Here is a 23,056-nt window from a genome sequence, read left to right as displayed (position 1 = left end):
GTGTGGAATCAAGGTACGAAAGGTACTGATATCACATGCATGATTATTTAATATCCGTTTCATACATGCTGCAATCCACAGCTCGTGGTGTCTATCATCCCATGTGAATTAAATTGCTGTAAATTAATTGTGTGATCCATTCCAGTGTCTGCAGTGTGAAAGTTAGGTCACTCAAAGAATGTATTCATGAAACAAATACAAATATTTATTTAGAAAAATACAGGTCATTGCATTCAATTTTGTGTGTTGTCTACTTACTTAAGTCTAATTGTCTAATTACTTACATAATTGTAATAGAGCTCTATCAAATGTGATTCAAATTTGCCCAGAATTTAAAACTATCATGAAATGAACTTAATAAGAATACCTTGATACAAACATCAACAACAACGACTGGTACTGTAGTACTACACAAAGCATGCCTTGATAGCCAGGCAATCAACAGATTGCACACAACAACAGAGTTTGGGAGAATAGACAGTAGCCTAGCTGCCATTTCACTGAAAAAAAGGTGCTTAATTGACTTCCTTCTGTTCGGTGAAAAGATAAAACTGATAATTTCCTGACGACTGTCTAGCATGTGCTTTTAGAAATAAGAACATACTGTAATAACAATAAAACATACATCAAAGGCATGATTCACAGTCCACATCTGGACTTCATGGAGCAAAACTGATGCAATTTACTCACTCCATTTCCTTATCGCCTTAAGTCTCTACAGCTGTCAGTATCTCTAAATCCCACACAAGTTTAACTGATTTGAAGGCACTAAGACCAATTGATGTTAATGGCAAAGGCAACACTATGTCCCCTCATATTTTCAGACATCTCACAACTCTGGAATCTGACCAATTGGTAGGATTATTTCTAGGGGAGTAGCCTACTGACCAATAAGATGTATAATTCTGCTTGAATACTGCTGGATAAAGCCAAGCCAGATTCATCCATCCATCAAAACGCTGACTCTTTCCTAGTTAGAAAGACAAACAAACAAAAACAAACAAACAAAAAAACATGTGCAAACAACAATAATAACAACAGCAACAATAGCACTGTAAACAGTGGCTACCAACTGCCCGTCCATTTTACCTGTTCAACTATGGTACCATGAGCCAGACATGTTAGAGATGCTATACCGGGTAACAAGATACATTTTCTATCCTCGGAATTTTGGTCTGAGGTGAGACAACAAGATTTGGTCAAGTTCAATAAACATTCTGAATGACTTTCTTTCTTTCTAGCCATTTTCCATATCAAACATGTGCAAACTGATGTCCAATCATAGCCGTTTGAAAAATGATTTGGTGCAATGAGGTTGAGTGATGTGGAACCACCTGAAGTGCATGTGGTGTTACAGTATGTAATGTGATGTTAAGTTATGTGGTGTTACAGTATGTAATGTGATGTTAAGTTATGTGGTGTTACAGTATGTAATGTGATGTTAAGTTATGTGATGTTGTTATCCACAATGTTCAGGAACCCTATTTGGTAGAACTAGAGGGTTAAAATTATAGTGATATTTATAATTTTGTATTCATCAAAACATGGTAAAAACACAAAATAAAAACAAAGTTTATGACATGTGCACAGGCAGTATTTATACATAGAACAATATATATTACAGTAGCCTACATATTTACAGGACATTTTTCACATCACACATTGAATTCCTATGAAAATATTGCCAGAGGACACATCTCTTCAGATTCCTTGATTTCACACAGTTTCTCTCTCTACCCCAAACCCTTACGCAGAGAGAAGAGCATAATGGATATGGCCAGTATCTCAACACCAAGGCTATTCTGTTGAAACAATATCCTACACAGCATCAAAAAGCATCAACAAGTGGCATTAAATAGGGCCACAAAAACATGGCATATATTTAACAAATGAAATATACGAACAGCACAAAGGATTGAAAGAATGTTCTAGCATATTATCATTAGATTACCAGTTTTTTTTTTTTTTATTCCAAGCCAATGGAGCAGTGGTTTGTATGTTATGTTACGGTAGGACATCTGTTCCAGCCTATCTCAATCCTTACTCATTTTATTTATCCTCTATTTAAACATGGTTTCATCCTTGCTCTTGTAGCTCCTAACAGGCTTCCCAAGTTATCTAAATATACTGTACATAGCTACATCTAAATTCACCAGTACAAAAAGTCATTACATTGGGCTAAGAATAAAACACACCTTCATGATCACTGCTTTTGGTGTAGCAGGCTCTTCTCTCTAAATACCTATTAGGTAACATTCACGATAAAGGCTTGGCCTACACCAGACATCTTGACAGTCAGCTTTGAAACACTGCTAGAAAATACAAACATATATAGCATACAGTATACTGGAAGTTCAGCAAATAGGCCTAGTTCCTTAAATCTATCACTTTGGCTGAGTAGAAAAAATCCCACCATTCACACATAAAAACAATAATACTCTTGAATAAATTAAGAGACTTTGTTACAAAATTGTATTCTTTGACACTGAGAGGTGCCAGTCGTGTCTTACAGGGTACTCCTGCGCACACCTTAAATAAGCCCCGCCCACTCTGAGGGTAGGGGAGGCGGGGTTATCAGGGGAAGTCTGTGGTGTGATGCAGTCCATCGCAATTGGGGGCGGGGTAGCGGGCGCCAGGCTGGACCGGCAGGGCTTGTGGAAGCACGGGATCACAGCTGAGAGGGGTGGAGCCAGAGGGCGTCATCAGGGGACCGGGGTCCCGGCAGAGGGGCCGCGGGTGGGCAGACTTGGCGGGCTGAGGGGCCGCCGACTGGGGCTCTCGGGGCGGAGTGGCCGGCCTCTGGAAGACAGGCTCCTCGGTCTTGGCCACGCCACCCTGGGAGGTCTCCGTCTGGGCATGGGGGCGGACGCAGGGGGCCAGCGGGGTACAGGGCCGGGCGGGGGGAGAGGCGGGGACCCGTCCTGGGGGGGCGGGGCTCTGGTGGCTGGGTCGGCGCTCCTCCTCAGGGCCGTCGGCGTACCGCTGCAGGCGGATGTGCCACGCCAGGCTGCACACCGCGGAGACCGTCTTGAACTGGTGGATGACATTCCGGGGGATGAAATAAATGTCGTCGTCACACAGCTGCACGCGGGCGTAGCGGATTCCCTCGCGCCGCAGCTGGTTCAGCTTGGCGTCGTCCACCCACTGGACACACTGGATTGGGAGGAGGAGAAGGGGAGGAGGGTCTTGGCTGTTGTTGTGTACAGTACACTCAATAACACATGAGGCCGCATTTATGCCTGTTCATTCAGACTGGTGCAGTATGGGAAGACCAGGATGTCACCATTGCTAGACAGCAGCACCCACCCAGGTTTTCAATAGTACCTCTCTAATGGCGTTTTTCCACAGCCATGTACCTATTCGGCTCTACTCGACTTCACTTATTTCAATTCACTTGGGATTTTTTCAAGTGTCTTTCCACAGCAGAATCATCTACCCCTGAATGTGGCCAGTCGTCATAGCAACGCCGCATGATGTCACCCAGAGAGGCTTCCCTTCCTCCGCTCGCTGCGCTAGAGCAAAAAGCGAAACGGAATAAATATTACACATATAAACACAAACAAACAAAACTGCTTGCCCAGATAAATCTTGTATTGACTGAGATATTTGCTGGAAAATATAAATGTTTCCATGGACAGACTGGTTTCATGCAGTGACAACCAAAACACTTCCATGTTTTGACTGCTGCCTAGCGCAATCGCGGGAGTCTCCAAAACCAAATAAATACCACATTTATATATACATTTACAGCTACGCGAGCAACGAGTCTCGTATTTTTGCAGACTGCAGATTAACTAGATAGTTAAGATAAGATAGGTAATGTTAGCTAGTGCTAACGTTCGCTGTCTCTGCAGTTTTGCCAAAAATCGACCATTGTCGTCTTCGCAACAGCCTTTTTACAGCCTGCGCTCTAGACCAAAACGTTTTTTCAGCTGCAAAAAAAGCCTAGAGCTCATGGCTAACATGGAACCTCAAAGGAGCCAGTCTGAAAAAAGTAGCTCTTCACCGTGCCTGTACTGGCCTTTTGCGTGGTGGAAAACCCCAAAAAACAAGTGGAGTAGAGGCGAGTTGTAATTTTCCGTGCGGTGGAAATAAGCCATAAATAGCCTGCCCGGTAGGGATTCAGACCTAGGTTATTTTACTAAGACTGTGTAAGTGGAAGAGGTGATAGACATTAACACTGGGTTATTACCTGTGATACTGGGGTCTTACCTGTGATACTGGGTTCTTACCTGTGATACTGGGTTCTTACCTGTGAGCTCGTGCTACTGGGTTCTTACCTGTGATACTGGGTTATTACCTGTGATACTGGGTTCTTACCTGTGATACTGGGTTCTTACCTGTGAGCTCGTGCTACTGGGTTCTTACCTGTGATATTGGGTTCTTACCTGTGATACTGGGGGCTCGTACAGGTCCAGCTGCAGTCTCTGAACCACATCGTTGAAGTCTTCGGCGTGGAAACACACAACGTCTTTGGTTACCCGTGGTCGGTTGCTCCTGGAGAGCCAAGACAGCAGCCATGCTAAACTACATTTGTAGTCTGTGAAATGCCCTGAACCCATATGCAAAAGACTTGAATTGCTGGAGGCCATTTATTGGCCATTGAAACAGATGTTGTGCTTCACTATGTGTAACATAGTATCTCTCTCTAACTCTCTCTCTCTTTCTAACTCTCTCTCTCTCTCTCTCTCTCTCTCTCTCACTCTCTCTCTCTCTATCTCTCCTGTCTCTACTCTCTCATCATGATTGGAGAGTAGGTTAGGATCTAAGCTTTTACTTTGTAACATGTTTGCCTTGTAATTTAATTCAATGTACCGGTAATAAATATGAATTTGATTTAACATCACTTTAACCATTCTTGCTCTAAGCTTAAGCCATAATCAGCTAGTTTTTGCACAGAGCAAACAATAATAGATTAATATTAATATTCCTTTTATCCCTCCTCCTTCAGGCCAAAGGGATAGTTTTGGTTCTATTACCAAACCCTACAACCACTTGACAAAACATTCAGGTTCAGTTCATTGATAAATAAATAAATAAATAAATAAATAAATAAATAAATAAATAAATAAATAAATAAATAAATAAATAAATAAATAAATAAATAAATAAATAAATAAATATCTAGACAGTAAATTGTCATTGCATAAACACTACACTATCATTCCAGAGTCCTCATAGAGCGTCATGAACCTATAGCAGTGGATAAAGCATCCTGGAGTCTCACCATTCTCTGAAGCGCACGGCCTTCAGCACGCCCACGGCTGCGGTGCTCTGCCAGTCGAAGCTCTGGCCCACGTGGTCGGCGTGCGCCCGCGTACGGTCCTCAAACAGCACCTCCCTGGGCTCGCTGGCCCTCGGCAGGTAGTGCAGGTTCTTGATCTCGTTCATGGACCTACAAGGCAACCAGAGAAGAAAAAGAGAGAAGGACTATTTAGAGAAGACCAGCAGAGATTAGACATACAGTAGCAGGCCTATCTTTCACTCTTGAGGATAAATAGAAGAGGTTGCATAAAAGACCACATTTTACACCAGTCGCTTCTACTTATTATCATCTCAGCTAAGCACCTACGAGTCGGATGTGTGTATTGTCCCGGCTCCTCCTGACATGTCGAAGTGTCCTTGGGCAAGACACTTGCTCCCAATGAGCACGCTAGCACCTTGCATGGCAGCTGTCGCCATTGGTGTGTGTATGTGTGTGTGAATGGGTGAATGAGAGGCCTACATTGTAAAGTGCTTTGGATAAAAGCGTTGGTAACACTTTACAATAAGGGTACATTAATAAGCATTAGTTAATGCATTATTAAGCATTAAGTAACAGTTAACTAATGTCTCTATTAACCATTTACCAATGTTATTTATGTTAAATAAGGTTAACTAACCTAACCCTAACCTTAACTAAGGTATTAATTAATCAATAATATGTACGCTGTACTCAAGTACCATTAATGACGTTAAAGAACAGGCATCGAGTGTATCATTGCGATTATATAACACACACTATTATAATCAACAAAATCATTACATCTTTTTAATTTTAATGTGCTCTCAAACGTAAGATTTATGCTCGATTTCATCTTCAGCGCAAAGTAGTTCCTTAGCAACTCTACGAGCATTCTCTCCCTGGCAACATGCTTGGGATTGCGTTCCTTACTATGGGCCTAGTTAACACTAGTTGCCGGTGTGCTGCTGGTTATAACATAACTTAATTCATCAAACTGCATATCTAGTTCAGTCTTTATCCACCTAAGGTAGCCAAGAGAAAAACAATAGCCTATGTTTCCACCACTTGTTAGCCTACAGTACTACCACCGAAAAATTGTATAGCTCGCATCAACGTCTTATCGAAACAGCTGTTGCGAGTTGTAAACATCAAGCGCTGCGGTGTAAACGTTGCCATGGAAATCACAGACTTGATGCAAGAAAATAACGGCGTAGCGATACGTTAAGTGATGAGGCCCTAGCCATGTATTAATTATCTAGCCGTGGTTCTATCGTGATTAGTACACGCGGTTGACCAATCAGAGAGCTTGCTCAAACCTACCCGTCATATAATTAACATTAGTAGCCTAACCTAACCCTAAATATGCATTAGTTAACAGTTAACTAATGTTTTTGTGACACTTACAGTATTGTAAAGTGTGACCAGCGTGATATACTGTAAGTGTAGTCCACGTAGCTCGGGAGGTAGAGCGGCCGGCTGGGGATCGGAAGGCCCCCGGTTCGATCCCAGCTCCTGGCATTGTGCCAAAGTGTCCTTGAGCAAGACACTGAACCCCTAAATCGCTCATGTGCGGCATGGTGGCGTAGTATCTAGTACTATCGCCTCACAGCAAGAAGGTCGAAAAACATGCAGAAGAACAGATGCTCTTAAGTCCGGTCCCTGACAAAGACCTGGACAGAGCACTTTGTCCCCAGGCGATGGCTGCCCACTGATCCTGGCTGCCCCTGGAGGAGGACAGCTTGGACGGGAGAAATGCAGGGGACACTTTCCACCAGCTGCCACTGATTTACATGTGTGTTGTGTGATGAGTGGCCACTCACGGTGTAATTGTGTGTCAAGTGTTAAGTGGTGAATTAAAGATCGAGATTCTACATTATTATCTATCACCTGCAGGTCTGGCAAAACTGCTTAGGGGCCGTTAAGGCCTGTGTCTGGGTGTGTCTTGTGTCTGTCTGTGTACCTGCGGCGTTTGAAGGGAGATTTGGGCATGTCGGCGGTCGGTACCATCTGCTCGCCTGGGCGGACCCACATGATAGGCCCATCGTCACTTTGGGATCGCCGGTCCAGCTTCAGGCTAGAGAGAGTTCCCCAAGGCAAGGTCATCTGAACACACACACACACACAGACACACGCGCACACACAAACACACACACAATAAGATGACTATCTATACATTGTCTATCTATATGGCTTCTATATATCTATATATCTATATATATATAGCTATATATCTATATGGCTTCTATATGCAAACCAATAAAACCATAATGTGACGCCGGTCCCTGTTTCTCTGACCTTCAGGAAGGGGGACTCCTCCAGCATATCCAGGAATTCTGGGAAATAATCTCCCACCTCCTCGTCCACGGCTCCGACCAGGCTGATCTGTCTCATGGGGCCGGCCCGGTACGTCCCGGAGCAGTAGGTCCGCTTCACCTGCAGGACCAGAACAGGACCGCGGGGGTCAGGTCAGGTCTGGGTCTGGACTGGGCCTGGTCACTCATACAGTAGGCTAGTACTGAAGGTCTGCCATCAGAACTGAGCCAACCGAAGCTCTTAAATTCTGAACAGAAATACTCGAGCAATACTGAAAGACACTGTTAAGACACTGTATAACATGCAGAGGTTATGTCCTTTACCGTATGTATTATGTACCCTATGCTGTAGTGTTTACAGTATGTAAAACATTTCTTGATCGGACGGTAGCACCTGCAACAATGAATCCCGTGCCGTGGTGAAATAGGGAAGGTTAATAGTCAGAATGAGCCCTGGGTTACTCTGGGTAAAGGTGTTGCAACACTCAGTCTGTTAGCTTTAATTTCCCTATACAAACAGCGCAGAACACCATGTCAGTCTGACCAAATATAAACACATAATTTAGCCTCAAGGCCCCCTGGGTAAACTTGGCACCAGCACAGTTTCAGTCTTAATGTTGGCGTACTTTGGACCGAAGCATCCAGGGAGATAAACAGGCTACTGGACTTAATCATGAATCCAGATAAACATTGCATAAGAGGTGCCTAGGCCCGACATGAGCTGGACAAACATTAGGACTATTCATTGGCATGCGGTCCAGAGATTCAAGCCAGTACTGCAAGCACACCAGCCTGCAGTGTGTTCAGGCTTATAGTTTGTAAATAATAAGAGCAACACTACAGTAATGGTTCTGTCTTCATAGAATGACACTCATCAAGTCTTAGTCAGCCAGCCTATTCTGATGCAGACACTAACACTGAACACCAAATTCCAAGTCAGAAATCTAGGTGTCATGTTTGATTCAGATCTTAATTTTGAGGCCCATATTAAGAATGTAACTAGGACATCTTTTTATCACTTGAGAAACATTGCTAAGGCGAAACCTTTTCTCTCCCTGGCCGACACCGAAAGACTAATGCATGCTGTTATCAGTAGCAGGTTGGATTACTTTAACGCTCTCCTATCTGGTCTACCAAAGAAAGCTATAAGCCAACTTCAAATAGTACAAAATGCTGCAGCATGTGTCCTCACTAAGACCATAAGGAGGGCACACATCACACCAGTTTTAAAATCACTGCACTGGTTACCTGTCAGTTTTAGAATAGATGATAAGATTATTTTATTAGTCTATAAGTCATTACATAGTCAAGCACCTAAATACTGTGACATCCTCCCTGGTGATGGCCAGCGGCAGGTTGCCACAAGGGCGCGGGCCGCGAACGTGACCACGCCCAAACCTGGCCATGCGCAGGAGGCTGGTTCAGCACCACGGACAGCGCCACAGGGGTGAAGAGGCCGCGACGCGACAACCCAGGCCCCGTCAGCACCTTGGACAGCGCAGCCAGGTCGTAGACGTATGCTTTTAAAATGTACATCCAGTAGGACCCTCAGGTCCTCTGTCACTAAGCTTTTAACGGTCCCTAGAGCCAGGAGTAAGAGGCATGGGGAGGCAGCTTTTAGTCTGTATGCCCCCAGCCTACCAGAGGAACACCCTACCAGAGGACCTGAGATTGCCTGAGACTGTGGTCATTATAAAGCGAGATCTTAAAACAAAACTTTTAAATATTGCTTTAACTACGTAGTTTTACTTAAATATCTTAGTGTTCTTAATTTGCATTCTGTTTTATAGTTTTTATTTTTATTATCTAATGCTTTTACTTTTGTTTATTTTAAATCTGTTTTCACTGTGTTTGTATGATTTATGTTTTTCGTCTATCCGTCTCCTTTTATGTAAAGCACTATGTGCTACATTGATTTGTATGAAAGGTGCTATATAAATAAAATGACATTGACATTGACATGTCTGTGTGTAAAAACCTACCAGTCCTGTGCAGTTCACTGAAGCAGCGTACCAACAGTAGACTGGTAGATTAAAGCCACTGGCCTATTTATTCCCTCCTACCTGGGAGTGGAAGTTAGCGATGGTGGTGGTTTCGATGTCCTTCTTTCCCAGGATCTCCATCTTGACATGTGTGTTGGGGAAGTTGAAGGCGAAGTAGTCGAGGAAGTCTGGCAGGTAGGCGGCGGCGCCGTGCACCACCGCCAGGGCGTAGCGCGCCGCCCCGCGGGGCTCCTCCCCAAACGCCAGCTCCAGGAAGTCCGCGGCGAAGCGGTCCACGTCCGCGGGCCGCAGGGACGCCAGCTCGTCCGCGTAAGCGTGGAGGACCCGCCCCCCCCCGTTGGCCTGCCGCTCCTCGTGGAGGAAGCGGCAGAACGAGGAGCCCGTCTGGAGGAAGGAGCTGCGGATGAAGTGGTCCTGGTGGGACAGGAAGGGACCGCGGGGCCCGCCGGCGCCCGCCACTTGCGGGCGGGGCCTCTCCTCCTTCACGCCGGGGGGCAGAGCGGGGTCCGGGGGGCCCTGCTCCGTCAGACCCCCGCACATCGTCTGGACCTCCTTGTTGTGCCTGTGGACCGTCTGCAGGTGGTCATCCTCGCGATGCCGTCTCTTCTTCTTCTTCTTCTTCAGCAGGTATTCCTCCAGGGTCGGGGAGAGGCCGTTCTCATCGCCAGGCCTGGGCTCTGTGGGGGGAGGAGTAAACTCACTGGACGATGCCGGACCTCTATACTGTCACTTCATTACTGCAGTTGTACTACAAATGTAAATGAGTCTATGTTAATAACTAGTCTTGGAAGCCCCTAATGGCCAACAGCTGATATCAACAAGTATAGGCTAGCTGAATAAATTAACAAAATAAAAATAAATACATGTAGTTTTACGATGTTAGAATTGGCAAGCAAATAATTGCATGATTAAGTAAATTATTCTTTGCAGAATACATAGAATTTGGCCTAGAGAGTAACCAACCAGCCCACCTTTCTTTTTCTTGAGTAATCCATGTTTGACGTTAGCTTCTGTGTTTTCTTTCTTGGGTTTAAGTTTGTGGTCTTTATCCCTGCGCTTGTCCTTGCCGTCCAGGTGTTTGGCCTTGGCCACTTTGAGGGTTGTGAAAGTGAACAGTCCCGGTGGAATGGGAGGCAGAACGGGAGGCAGTGCTCTCTTCTTCTCCAGACGCGCTGCGGGCACCTTGCGCGGAGGAGGCAGGACATGCTGCGGCGTAGGGTCCTTCTTGTTGCCGTTTATGGGGTGGTGGTGGTGGTGGTGGTGGTGGTGATTGTGATGCTGGTGATGCATCGCAGGTTTTCCGGAGGTGCCGTTCCCAGGCTGGGGTTCTTGTTGCCGCTGATGCGGCTGCTCCCGTTGTTGCGCATGTTCTTGGTGGAGGCGATTATGATGGAGCTTCACTTTCTTTGCCTCTTTCTCCGATCTCTGGCGTTTATCAGGGGGCGGCGAAAGTTCCCTCTTATTCTTCTTCTTTTTCTTGTATTTGGTTAATTTATCAAGGTTGTCCCTTACCTTATCTTCTACTTTTGCACGGACCAAGTCAAGTTGTGCAGCCATTTTGCACGTAGGCTAACGTTAATTAAAGAGCTGTCATTCCGTACTGCGCAAGTCGATGCAATAATGTAGTTCTGGTGAGAAATCAGCGGTCATGTATTTGTAGTTAAATCACCTCGTTTTTGGTCTATGCGCAAGCGCACTGTCGGGCTATGTGGGTTGTGTAGTTTTTGGACACTGTAGCTATCTGGGAGTTGCAGTCCGTGCTTTAGGGAGTGCGTGCGCCTTTGCACGCACGCAGTTTGAGGGCTGACGTAATGGTTTGTGAACTCAGTGAAGCCGTGAAAATGACACGCTCCCCAAAGCCCCTTTCTGGATATCATGGTATTAACGGCCAATTAAAAACACAGTGTGGTGTTAAACATTATGTTGTGATGGATAAGCCAATAATTTCCCAAAACGCCGATACCCCTCTAATGTTACATAGGTTGTAATTTAAGTCAAAACATAACATAACAATTCTTGCAAACATAACAATGCTTGCATTTCCAGTATCTTTTTTTAATTTATACCATGAGGACATATTTAAATATAGCCTATATCTAGTAGCCTAAACAATAAAACACATACACGTATGTGTGTGTTCAGTAAAACTTTATTTATCAGTGCATGAACAGAATGCCATGACCAGAATATTTCCTTTCATCATTTTATATAATTTTCTTCTCAATTACATAAAAAAATAATGGAGCGATTTACAGGTTATTTTCTGAATGAAGGCAAGTATTTATACAGGTGCTGTACAATTTATAAACATTTACAACTAACACAATGTAGACACCAAAAGGCTGTTTTTCTGGTCGAAGCTACAAGGCCACATTATCACACAGACAGCGGGATGTAAAAGAAAAACTACTGCCTATAAGAATGAAGTAAATTCATGAGTAAATCAGAATAATATAGACTATTATAATTATGAGATGAACAATTAAATTCACATTTTTCACAGGACAATCAAGTTGATGAGGATATATGTTTAGGGGATTCTAATAACTCTCTTGCATTTTATCAGGCTTGTTTACAGTATGAGAGAACGGTAGTCAGCTCCCAAAGCTGTCAATCACTGTGACAACCGGGAGGAATATAATCCTGTGTATCAAATTCACAAAGGATCCTTTGCTTCTACATTATTGCTACCCCCTCGTCTTTAGGTAATACAGATAATGAATAAATCATAAAAAAGAGCCAAGACATTTATGTCTAGCAATTTCAGGGATCCTGTTGAGGGAATCTGAGGCGGTGCTACACTTCCTCCAGAAGAGGGCGCTGTGATTTATCCTACAAACCAATTCAAAACGAGACAGATCTTGGACAGAGAGACAATCCAATGTGGATTTGAAGGTGGACAAAATGTATGTCTACATTATGGTGTGACTGATATGCAAAGGTCTCTTTTTTAACCCAAATACAAAGGACTGAAGTTAACAATCTGCTTTAATAATCCAACTTAACTATAATGCCACATGTAGACCATGAAATACCTTGCTAAATAATACACATATCTGAGTACGGTTGAAACTACAGCAATGTTTAAAAATACATACTTAATTGTCAGCTTGTAATATACACTTTTAAGCCAGATGATCTAAGATAGCTGCTATTAACAATTTCGTGAGGATGGAATAGACTAGTGGGACTGAACGAACAGACCATGACTGGACAGAAATATAAGGTATAGGTTGACATGTAGGCTACCATCCAAAATGGCAGCACAACAAAATATATACTGTGTTGTAATGAACGGTGAAGACAACAGAGGGGTGCTAAGGACGTATGTTGAAATATGTCTCCAAGATCACATGTATTGTTAAAAACCATCGCTTGTTATGGTGATGTTCACTCTACTCACTTTATTTCTATAATTAGTGCACTGCATACAAAGTTGTAATGACTCAGTATGTACTTACATTATATATTCTTTGTCATATAATTCTCAATAAATTACAATATGCTTCATTATATAGTAAATAAACAATATGCCTAAACCACAAGTGTCTGGTCTTCTGATAGATGCATATAAAGCTTCAAAATGATCTATAAAACCACCACAAAGCTGAGTTCAGAGGCTTTACAAACACACACTCACACATACAGTGTATGTGCATGTGAATGTGTGTGTGTACATATGTGCATGTGAGTGTGTGTGTGTGTGTGTGTGTGTGTGTGTGTGTATGTGTGTGTGTGTATTCTCAGTTAACATCTCTGGACATGGTTTCTAGATAATGACAGAACATGATTGAAAAGCCAACCACCACCCTTTCCTGCTTATTTAAGAGGAGATCCCCCCCAGTCTCTCCCCACATCCACCAAGTACAGAGCAGTCACCCACCTCTCCAGCAGGGGGAGCAGAGTGACTGCCTGGATAGAAGTCTTTAAAACCTTAATAGTGACAGACAAGAGCATCCTTCAAGTCAGCTGGGATAGTATTTCCTTTCATCACCTACAAAAGAGTGTTATGCTGTGTTCACACCGGGCGCCAATTTTTCCTGCGGCGCGGCCAGTTTATATAGAAAGTCAGTACAATTCGCGCAAACTGGGCCGCGGGCGGCACGGGCGGCGCGGCGGCCGGGATTCGCCACGCGGCGGCCAGGATTCGCGCCGACATTCGCAAAAGTTCCATTTTGTGAACTTTCTGCGGGGGATTCGCGCCGGTGTGAACACAGCATTAGTAAAGACACTCATGAGCCCGCCTCTGTCCTGCGGGAGTCTCTGATTGGCACAAAACAAGAAATTGGACCTCGGCGTCACCTGCCGGCCCTGACACAAGCTCCGCCTCTGCACGAGACACACAACGCAGATCGGAAATACGCGGCGCCGACGCAGTCGGTCTGAACCACACAGAGTTGGGAAAGCATCGTTATGCGATGAGAGGCGACAGGGTGGTTACACAGTGATGAAAACAGCCTCAGTTCAGCGGTCACTGGTCCAATTGTGACTGTCATGCAGACAAGCAGAAGCCAGTGTGTCTTATCTTGGACGGACGGTGGTGGTGGTGTGTGTGTGTGTGTGTGGGGGGTGGGGGTCGTTCGGTGGGCCGTCAGTTCCCGTCGCGGGTCAGGTCTCCCTGGGACTGGATCTTGGCTGTGCTCGGGACCTTCCAGGGCCCGGGGGTGATGGGGGTCTTCTTGCTGCTGGCTGCCCCGTTGCAGGTGGGCTCCTGGCTGCTGCTGCTGGACAGCCTGGTTTCCTTCTTGCCCTCCTCCTCCGCCACCCCCCTGTGCTTGCCCTCCCTGGCATCCCTCTCTCTCTCTCTCTCCTTCTCTCTCCCGCCCTTCCGGCTCAGGGTGCCCCCGTCTGCGTCGTTCCCCGCCCTCTCCCTCTGGGTCTGGGAGTGGGATCTTTCCGGCCCCGCCTCTCGCTCCGCCCCCTTGTCTTTCCTGCGGCGCTCGTTGGTCCCCCTGGGCGTGCTGTCGGCTGTCTCTCTCTCCTGCCTGCGTGCGGTTGCGGGGTCCTCGTCTTTGCGCCTCCTGTCTCTGGCCTCCCCAGAAGCAGGGGCGGGGTTAGCCTGCGGGCCCCCGGGGCGTCTCAGAGTGTCCTCCTGGCCCTTAGACGGATGTCTGGACACGGCAACAGCTGCCTCCTGCTCCCTCCTGGAGCTCTTCCTGGGACTGGAGGCACGGGGCTCTCTCCTCTGGCCGACTTCCCCGTCCTGGGAGCCGCTCCTGGGCTCGGCGGCCCCAGGCTGGCCCCTGTCGGTCTTCCTGGGGCTCTGGGAGCGCCCCTTCCTCTCGGGCCTCGGGACCTCCGCGCCTCTCTGGGGGCCGGCGGGCTGCTCGCCGTGGGACGCTGGCTCGCTCTTCTTGGGGTGGGCCTCTCTGTCTTTGTGGTGGTGGCGGGGGTGCAGCTGCTGGCCTCGGGGCCGGCTGGCCTGGCCGGCGTGCTCCTGGTGGGGATCCCCGCCGGCCCCGGGGGCGGCGGTAGCTGGGTCGGGGGGCTCCTCGGGAGCGGCGGCGCCGGCAGAGGAGGGGGAGGGCTCGGAGGGGGCGCGGGAGACAGAGGAGGGGGAGGCAGGGGAGGACGGATCGTCCGAGGCAGACAGTCTTGGAAAGCTCGAGGATGACATGTTAACTTTCTCCTTCATACCTGAAAGCAAGTGGGCAGAGGAACAGTGAGTGAGAGAATAGAAAAGAACAAACCAAAACATAAACAAACGACTCTGTCGCTAATCTTAGTCTGGGACATAATGCGTATTTCATCTAAGAAATTATAGTATCTTGAAATCTTAATAAACCTCAATTTCATATTTGAAAAAATCAGTTTTATTTTTTCCATTATAACCTTCCAAATGTACTACTGAGTCAATCAGAGGCAGCTGGAAGGAACCAAGAGGCGAGAGCCGCCAGATTTGGCTTTTCAATTTCCCCGGAGAGCTGATAAGAACAGCACTGCCGTGGCCTGAGAGAGCAGAGATGCAGCAGAGAACCAGAGAGTGAGATGGTCTTAAGTGATGCTGAGATGGCCTGCCATTTCTATGAGGGCCGAACCCATAGAAATACACTCTATCTTAGGAGAGGGGGGCCGTTTTTTCGATGCCGGCGAACGCACGTCCGTCCCTACGCAGCGCCTTTTGCTCGCGCCGCCTGCTTGCGGACGTCTGGCGAACGGTTTCTCCGTTGCCCGGGACTGACGCGGCGTGCGTTTGGCGGCATCGCGGGTTCTGTCATAACCTGTGAGCAACCTCAGGGAGCCGGAGGGCCTCTCCGTGCTCCGTCTCATAAACTCCGTTTCCCAGGGATAACGGCTTCGGTTCGGATAATCCCGCCCCCCTCTGCGGCACTGCCCACTACCCCTTATCGGGGGACCCTGAGCACGCCGCCGACCGTGTTTGCTTAGCAGGACGGCGGGGGGTGTGGATGGGGACGGGGGGGATGGAGACGGAGGTCGGCTCTACGACTACGTGGTCTGGGAGGAGCACTTTAGCGAAGATAGGACAGAAGAAAAGAGGAGGAGGAACGAGGTTTACCAAGGTTATTAGGGACAGACCGAAAAAAGCAGTGATGCCTTTAGTGATGCTCTGGTTTCATGTAGAAGCACAGGGTGGAAGAAGAAGAGGTCAGACCTACAGAGAGAGAGAGAGAGAGAGAGAGGGAGAGAGAGAAAGAGAGACAGACAGAGAGAGAGACAGAGACAGAGAACAGCCAAGACCGCAAGACAGTGAGAGATGGAGAGGTAAAGCAGGAGACAGAGCGAGAGAGGCAGAGTGAGACAGAGGTAAAGAGGGAGACGCCTGCAACAGCCTTCACATGCATGAGAGTAACGCACCCTGCCATCGTACATCTGTACAATACACAGCCTACTGTACGATAAGACTAGTATGAGTACAGTTTCCTATACTAACTTAACTAATAAACCTATGAACTTGGATCTATGTCAGTATGTAAATCTATACTCACTGACAGAAGAAGTAGCGTGTGTGCGTGTGTGCGTGTGTGTGTGGGGCGCCACTCACTGCGGTCAGGAACGAGGCCCAGGCCTGGCCTGAGGAGCAGCAGGACTTTGGTGCCCCCCGCCTGGATCAGCTCGATGGCGCGCGTGTGTGTGATTCCCTGGGTGGGCTCGCCGTTGATCTCCACGATCTGGTCTCCTACCTGCGGGGGTCACAGGGCAGGGTTGGCGCGGTGTCCACCGCTAGCGCACACGTACGGGGCTTTAGTACTGGTGTGCAACCACAAGCTAATACAGGGGGAGACGCCACACCGCTAGGAGTGTGTCTGCCGTTGCTTATAGACCAGAGACAGACACTCATCCAGACAGCCGGACACTCATCCAGACGGCAGGACACTCATCCAGACGGCCGGACACTCATCCAGACGGCCGGACACTCATCCAGACGGCCGGGCACTCATCCAGACGGCCGGACACTCATCCAGACGGCCGGGCACTCATCCAGACAGCCGGACACTCATCCAGACGGCTGGACACTCATCCAGACAGCCAGACACTCATCCAGACAGCCAGACACTCATCCAGACAACCAGACACTCATCCAGACACTCATTCAGACGGCCGGACACTCATCCAGATGGCTAGACACTCATCCAGACGGCCCGACACTCATCCAGATGGCCAGACACTCATCCAGACTGCCCGAAACTCATCCAGATGGCCAGACACTCATCCAGACACCCAGACACTCATCCAGACGGCCGGACACTCATCCATACAGCCAGACACTCATCCAGACAATCAGACACTCATCCGGATGGCAGGCCGGACTCACGTGGACCCTCCCGTCCTTGAGAGCGGGTCCGTCCTCGGCTGGGCCGGACACTCATCCAGACGGCCGGGCATTCATCCAGACACTCATCCAGACAGCCAGACACTCATCCAGACAGCCAGACACTCATCCAGAAAGCCACACACTCATCCAGACAGCCGGACACTCATCCAGACAGCCGGACACTCATCCAGACAGCCACACACTCATCCAGACAGCCGGACCCTCATCCAGACAGCCGGACCCTCATCCAGACAGCCGGACACTCATCCAGACAGCCGGACACTCATCCAGACAGCCAGACACTCATCCAGACAGCCAGACACTCATCCGGACTCACGTGGACCCTCCCGTCCTTGAGAGCGGGTCCGTCCTCGGCCAGGCGCAGGATGAACAGGCCCATGTTGTACTCCTTCCCCCCCCGCAGGCTGAACCCGAAGCCCCGCGGCCCCCGCTCCAGCTCCACCACGAAAGAGCCCTGGCACGCACACACACACACGCACACAAAACATGCACACACGCATGCGCACAGGGACGGAGGTTACACATATAACATTCTGTAAGCCTTTGTACTGCGTCTGTAACAGTCTGTAAGCACGTCACACGCCGCCCGTCACACAAGAGAAGACGCTGCTTGTGTTTCCATGGTAACATCAAGCTCCTCCCTCCCGTTAAGCCTCACCTGCTTAGGGCACGAGGTGTTCTCGCCGTGTGGGAGGGACCTGTACTCCGGCCAGCCAATGGCGGTGTCCTTCCTCTCCTCCGCGTTGCCGTTCCTGGGGAATCACAGACGCCGGCGTGACGGTGAGCGGACGCTCGGTACAGACCGAACGGGCCAGAACCTCCTCCTCGGTGTCGGAAAGACTTTTAGGTGTCCACCAGGAGGAGCTGTGTTTTAGAGCTGGCGCTGTTTACTCGTTGTTTACAGTGCGTAGTGAGCTCTAGGGCGCTATGGAGACGAGAGCTGTGCGCAGGCTGTAAAAGGCTGTTCTGACGACGAGGACGGTCGTTTTTTTGGGTTGGGGTAAGAGGGTTAGGGGGAGCTCTAGTGCGGAGATTAGAGAAGGAGAGTTGTAGCTCTGAGGGGGGGAGTGGTGGGGGGGAGGGCAGGGAGGCGACAGGGCCGGGGGAGGACGCCCGCCGAGGGGGTACGCGTCTTAAAAAAGACCCACGCAGGTAATCTGGTTTAAAGATGGAGATCAAAGACGAGGGGGGGGGGGGGGGGAACAGCAGCCACGCCACTCTCCGCTATTCTCCTCTCCTCCCTCGTTCGGCAGACGGCACGGTGCTTCTCCCCCCCAAGGACGGCAGGGCGGGGCGAGGCACAGGGGTATTGGGATTTGGGACTGAAGTCGAGCCCCCTCAGTACGGGCAGTTCTCTAAGATACCGGAGAGGACTCACTTTCACTATGCACAGGGTGTGTATATGGGCCTTTTAAAAGGAAGAGGTGTGTGTGTATGTGTGTCTGTACGTGTGTGTGTGTGTGTGTGTTACTGTACCTGTCAGAGTGGCAGGCTGGCTGCTGGCCCACAGCTTTGTGTTGAGCTGAGGGGCTTTGCTTGGCTGAGCTGGTCCCAGATGCAGGCCCGCTGTTCTCTGAAAACACACACACACACACACACACACACACACACACACGAACGCACACACACACACACGCACAAAAGAGATGGAACTCTTAGGGTTTCACATATCATCCAAGAGTGTGTGTGTGTGTGTGTGAGCAGAGTGTGTGTGTGTGTGTGTGTGTGTGTGTGTGTGTGTGTGCATGTGTGTGTGTGTGTGTGTGTGGCGAGCGGCAGCGGCGTACCGTCCTCGGGCACCACGGTGAGGCTGACGCCGTTGCCCGCCTCTTTGATGAGCTGGACAATGTCGTTGTGGGACAGCTCCACGATGGAGCGGCCGTTGACGGCGGAGATGCGGTCGCCCACCTTTAGCTGGCCGCTGCGGTCCGTGGGGCTGCCCTCGATGATGCGGCCGATCTTGTGAGGGATGACTGCAGCACGGGGGGGGGGACATCGGGGGAGGGGTCAGGACTTTGTTTTCCGTCAAACATCTGTTTGTGTTTTATGCCAAGGGACTACGGACACATTTGAACGGTCACTGTTAGTATTTCAGTGAGCTGTAATTTATCGAGAACTGTCCCCGATAATAAAAATCACACCCAGCTGGTGAAGTAAGCGGTGCACGGTTTGAGAGCTATCTCTACTGCCCTCTGCTGGTGTACCCTGATTTGTCTACACCTCACGCTACAAATCGACACAGACAGATGGACACACATCACGTATAGAAGCGTCTGCTCAGCTTAAAAACACATGAAGGTCCTGTTGCACTATGGTACTGGCCATCAGGGGGCTAACTCTAAGAGAGAGAGAGAAAGAGAGAGAGAGAGGGAGAGAGAGAGAGAGAGAGAGAGAGAGGGCAAAAGAGAAGTGAATAGAAGGCATGCTGCATCTATGGCTCAGAGTCGTCTGTGTGCTAGAAATGGCTAGAAAAGATGGAGCAATTGGCAAAAACGAGCTCCATGGAGGACAAGAAAAATAGCGAGTAGAGATGGGAGGGGATGAGGCCAGTCTGGGCCTGATGAGTAATGGACATGAGCACAATACCAATCCAATTCCAGCTATGATTAGACAGACAGACAGACAGACATATACAGTAGGTAGATAGACAGACAGACAGACAGACAGACAGACAGACAGACAGACAGACAGACAGACAGACAGACAGACCGAAAGATAGATAGATAGGTAGATAGACAGACGGACAGACAGATATATGCTTTAATTTGATGTTCAGTACTTACTGTAAGTGGGTACAAGCTAGAAGCTAGAAGGCACTCCAGCAAATGGAAGGACTAGTTTTCTGGATACATATTAAGCCTAGTACTACAAAGGATGACCTAAATTGAATATAATATTCGGTCTGTAAAGTAGCTCTAGGTCTACTGTGTGAATGGAGATGAGCCCTGGAGGTCCCGCGGTCCGCTGAGTGCCTCACCTCCAGGTGGGGGCTTGTTCTTGGAGGTGAGGATGACAAAGCCGAAGCCCTCATTGTCCTTGCGCTGCAGCGTGACGTCGTAGCAGTCGGGCTGCGGGCCGCCGGTCACCTCCGCGCGGGGCGGCTTGGGCGAGCCGTTGACCAGGGTCGGCGCCGCCTGCTGGGGGGGCTGCTGGAGCTGGGGGGCCTCCTCCTCTCCACCGCCCTCTGGTGGCCGACACAAGAACAGGAAGACGTCAATAAAACCCTGACCTCGGTCTGCACTGACTCTGCGTTCGTCAACACTGACTCGGAACTAATCCTGTCTGATACTGCCTCACATATTTCCATTGGAGAGGTTGTTTGTTCAACCGCTGAATGTTTTTCGGTGGGTGCTTTGTGTACTGTAGTTGTCATGAAATGACAACCAGGGCCGGTATTCACAAAAAAATGTCAAGGCTAAAAGTAGGCTAGGTCCTAACTCGGAAGCAGAGGATTTAGGAGCAACTCCTAATTTTAGGACTCCTGTGTTTTTCGGATAAGAGTATTTCACAATGTGTCTTAGCGCTAAAACCAGCTCCTGAATCTGGGAGGAATTAAGCGACCCAGTCATGCCTGTTGCCGGCAATCTGCTTTGTAATTGCGGCAACATTTTAGAGACATTGAATGATAGAGCTTTTAAAAGGGTATAGCTTTAACCGCGAGGGTATTAAGAGCATATTGTAGTAGAGCTAGTGAGTGACGCACACAGTCATTTCACCAACAAACAGAAGCATAAAGCAGAGATTATGACAACACTACTTATCCACGGGGAAATGCGCTATGCAGCAGACTAACTACTGTAGGCATATCTCAGTAGTATTATAGATGACAATAGTCTTCTTTCAGTATATTAGCAAACAATGAATGCACTCCTCCAGAGACAATAGATATTCTTGGTTTAATTTTTTAAGCAATGACACTTAGCCTACATTTTTATTCTGAGTAAGCTCGTTCATGAGACACGTCATCCATAGCAACGACGTGAACCCTGCCCTTACTCTTAGCTAGGAATTGGTTTTAGCAGCTTTGTGAACAAGATTTAAGAAGGAACTCTTAGCTAGGGAACTCTTAGTGTGATATAGGAGTACTGCTAGTGGGAAGATAAAATGTTTTGTGAAAACCGGCCCAGAGCTTCAGTACAAGGAGTCTTGTACTAAAACACAATTAATAATTCCGTTCTGAAGTTGTTATTTGAGAGGAATGAATATATACAAATCCTCAGTAAACCTTTCATGATTGTGTTTGTTTGCTTGAATCTTCGCATTGTGAGCTGGCACCAGAAAAGCTGTTATTTGCTGCTTTGATTCCAAGCTCACTGGAAGCTTAATTTCGTCAGGCATTATGAGGAAGTCTACCGTAAGAATACATAAAATCCAAAGCAATATCAGAAGTGCATGTTCTCCACATACAGGGCTTATTTCAGTGGGTAAACAGAACTGAATGCAGAATGAGGTTCATCCTGTCAAAACACAACAGTTAAGCTTCTCTATTCGTTCCTTTTGAGATGTCAATCATCTCTGCTCACTGGATCTAATGTCCCACCCTCCCCTTCACTCCAATCAGCCTCACTAGGAAAACAAAAACACAAAGCAATCACTGTCTCTCTGTTCCACATAACAATGTCTCTGACTCATACAATCCCTCTGACAAACACACACACACACACTCGCACACACACACAGGGGGACACAAACAGGCACACACACACACACACACACACACACACACACACACAGGGGCACACAAACAGGCACACACAGCTATGTTGACACACACACACACACACACACACACACACACACATACACACACACACACACACACACACACACACACACACAGGGGCACACACACAGGCACACACAGGCACACACACACAAACACACACACACACACACACAGGGGCACACAAACAGGCACACACACACACAGGGGCACACAAACAGGCACACACACACACACACACAGAGGCACACAAACAGGCTCACACACACACACAGAGGCACACAAACAGGCACACACAGCTATGACGACCCACCAGTGTGTGGCAGTTTCCTGCGGACGGTCAGCATGACCTGGCCGTTGCGGGCGGCGTTGGTCATCAGCTCCAGCACCTGCTTGTGGGACTTCCCTTTGACCGGCACGCCGTCGATGCACAGCAGCTCGTCTCCCGCACGCAGGCGCCCGTCCTTCTCCGCTGCGCCCAGGGGCACGATGGCACCGATGTACACCTGCCACCAGGGGGCAGACAGAGGAGGGGTCAATTACATTATTAGAAGGGGTCAATTAATATACAGTGTATATGTATCAATCAATCAATAAATCAATAAATCAATACATGTGTGTATATATACACTCACACACACACATACAGTATACAGGAGGTCAACAAGCTTTGGTCTTCATGAGACTGTTTTTTAAAGATGGGTGAACTTGGGTTGGGTCCACCTCTGGCCGGTACTTACAGGCTGGTCTGGCCCCTCTCCTCCCAGGACACGGAAGCCAAAGCCAGACTCCTGGTTCCTCTTGATGAACACGTCCAGATCCTTGGTATGGGGAGCTAGAGAGGGAGGGGGAGGAGGGGGGGGGAGCAGGAAAGGGGGGAGGGAACGAGAGGGAGGACAGTTACACTTTGGCTCAGCTCTGCTCCTGGGGAAAAGGCAAGTCTGACGTATCCGTACATATGTCACGCCCAGTCCAAACAGCCAGGATGTTTAGGCTGTT

At 48.3% G+C, this 23,056-nt stretch overlaps 2 protein-coding genes across 2 annotated transcripts in view; both read right to left on the bottom strand.

Annotated features, from left to right (window-relative positions):
* Positions 1–304: 304 nt before the first annotated feature.
* rsbn1 (round spermatid basic protein 1) lies at positions 305–11,099 on the bottom strand. The gene is made up of 7 exons (XM_084445656.1): positions 10,511–11,099; positions 9,600–10,216; positions 7,520–7,657; positions 7,185–7,327; positions 5,228–5,395; positions 4,389–4,497; positions 305–3,153 (listed from the first exon to the last, which is right to left on the bottom strand). The coding sequence occupies exons 1-7, from the start codon at positions 11,094–11,096 to the stop codon at positions 2,575–2,577; spliced, it is 2,340 nt and encodes a 779-aa protein (XP_084301782.1). The 5' UTR covers positions 11,097–11,099; the 3' UTR covers positions 305–2,574.
* Positions 11,100–11,761: 662 nt separating this feature from the next.
* Positions 11,762–23,056, bottom strand: part of magi3a (membrane associated guanylate kinase, WW and PDZ domain containing 3a) — a 114,076-nt gene continuing 102,781 nt past the window's right edge. The window contains exons 13-21 of the mRNA XM_084445654.1: positions 22,798–22,892; positions 22,371–22,563; positions 20,312–20,518; positions 19,122–19,307; positions 18,811–18,907; positions 17,993–18,086; positions 17,651–17,788; positions 16,543–16,681; positions 11,762–15,176 (exon numbers count right to left, since the gene is read on the bottom strand). Of these exons, the coding sequence (XP_084301780.1) occupies positions 14,131–15,176; positions 16,543–16,681; positions 17,651–17,788; positions 17,993–18,086; positions 18,811–18,907; positions 19,122–19,307; positions 20,312–20,518; positions 22,371–22,563; positions 22,798–22,892 (2,195 nt within the window). The 3' untranslated portion in view covers positions 11,762–14,130. The remainder of the gene's footprint in view (positions 15,177–16,542; positions 16,682–17,650; positions 17,789–17,992; positions 18,087–18,810; positions 18,908–19,121; positions 19,308–20,311; positions 20,519–22,370; positions 22,564–22,797; positions 22,893–23,056) is intronic.

This window comes from Borostomias antarcticus, assembly GCF_949987555.1.
Source record: "Borostomias antarcticus genome assembly, chromosome: 11".
NCBI lineage: Eukaryota > Metazoa > Chordata > Actinopteri > Stomiiformes > Stomiidae > Borostomias > Borostomias antarcticus.
This window is presented reverse-complemented; position numbering and strand designations above follow the sequence as displayed.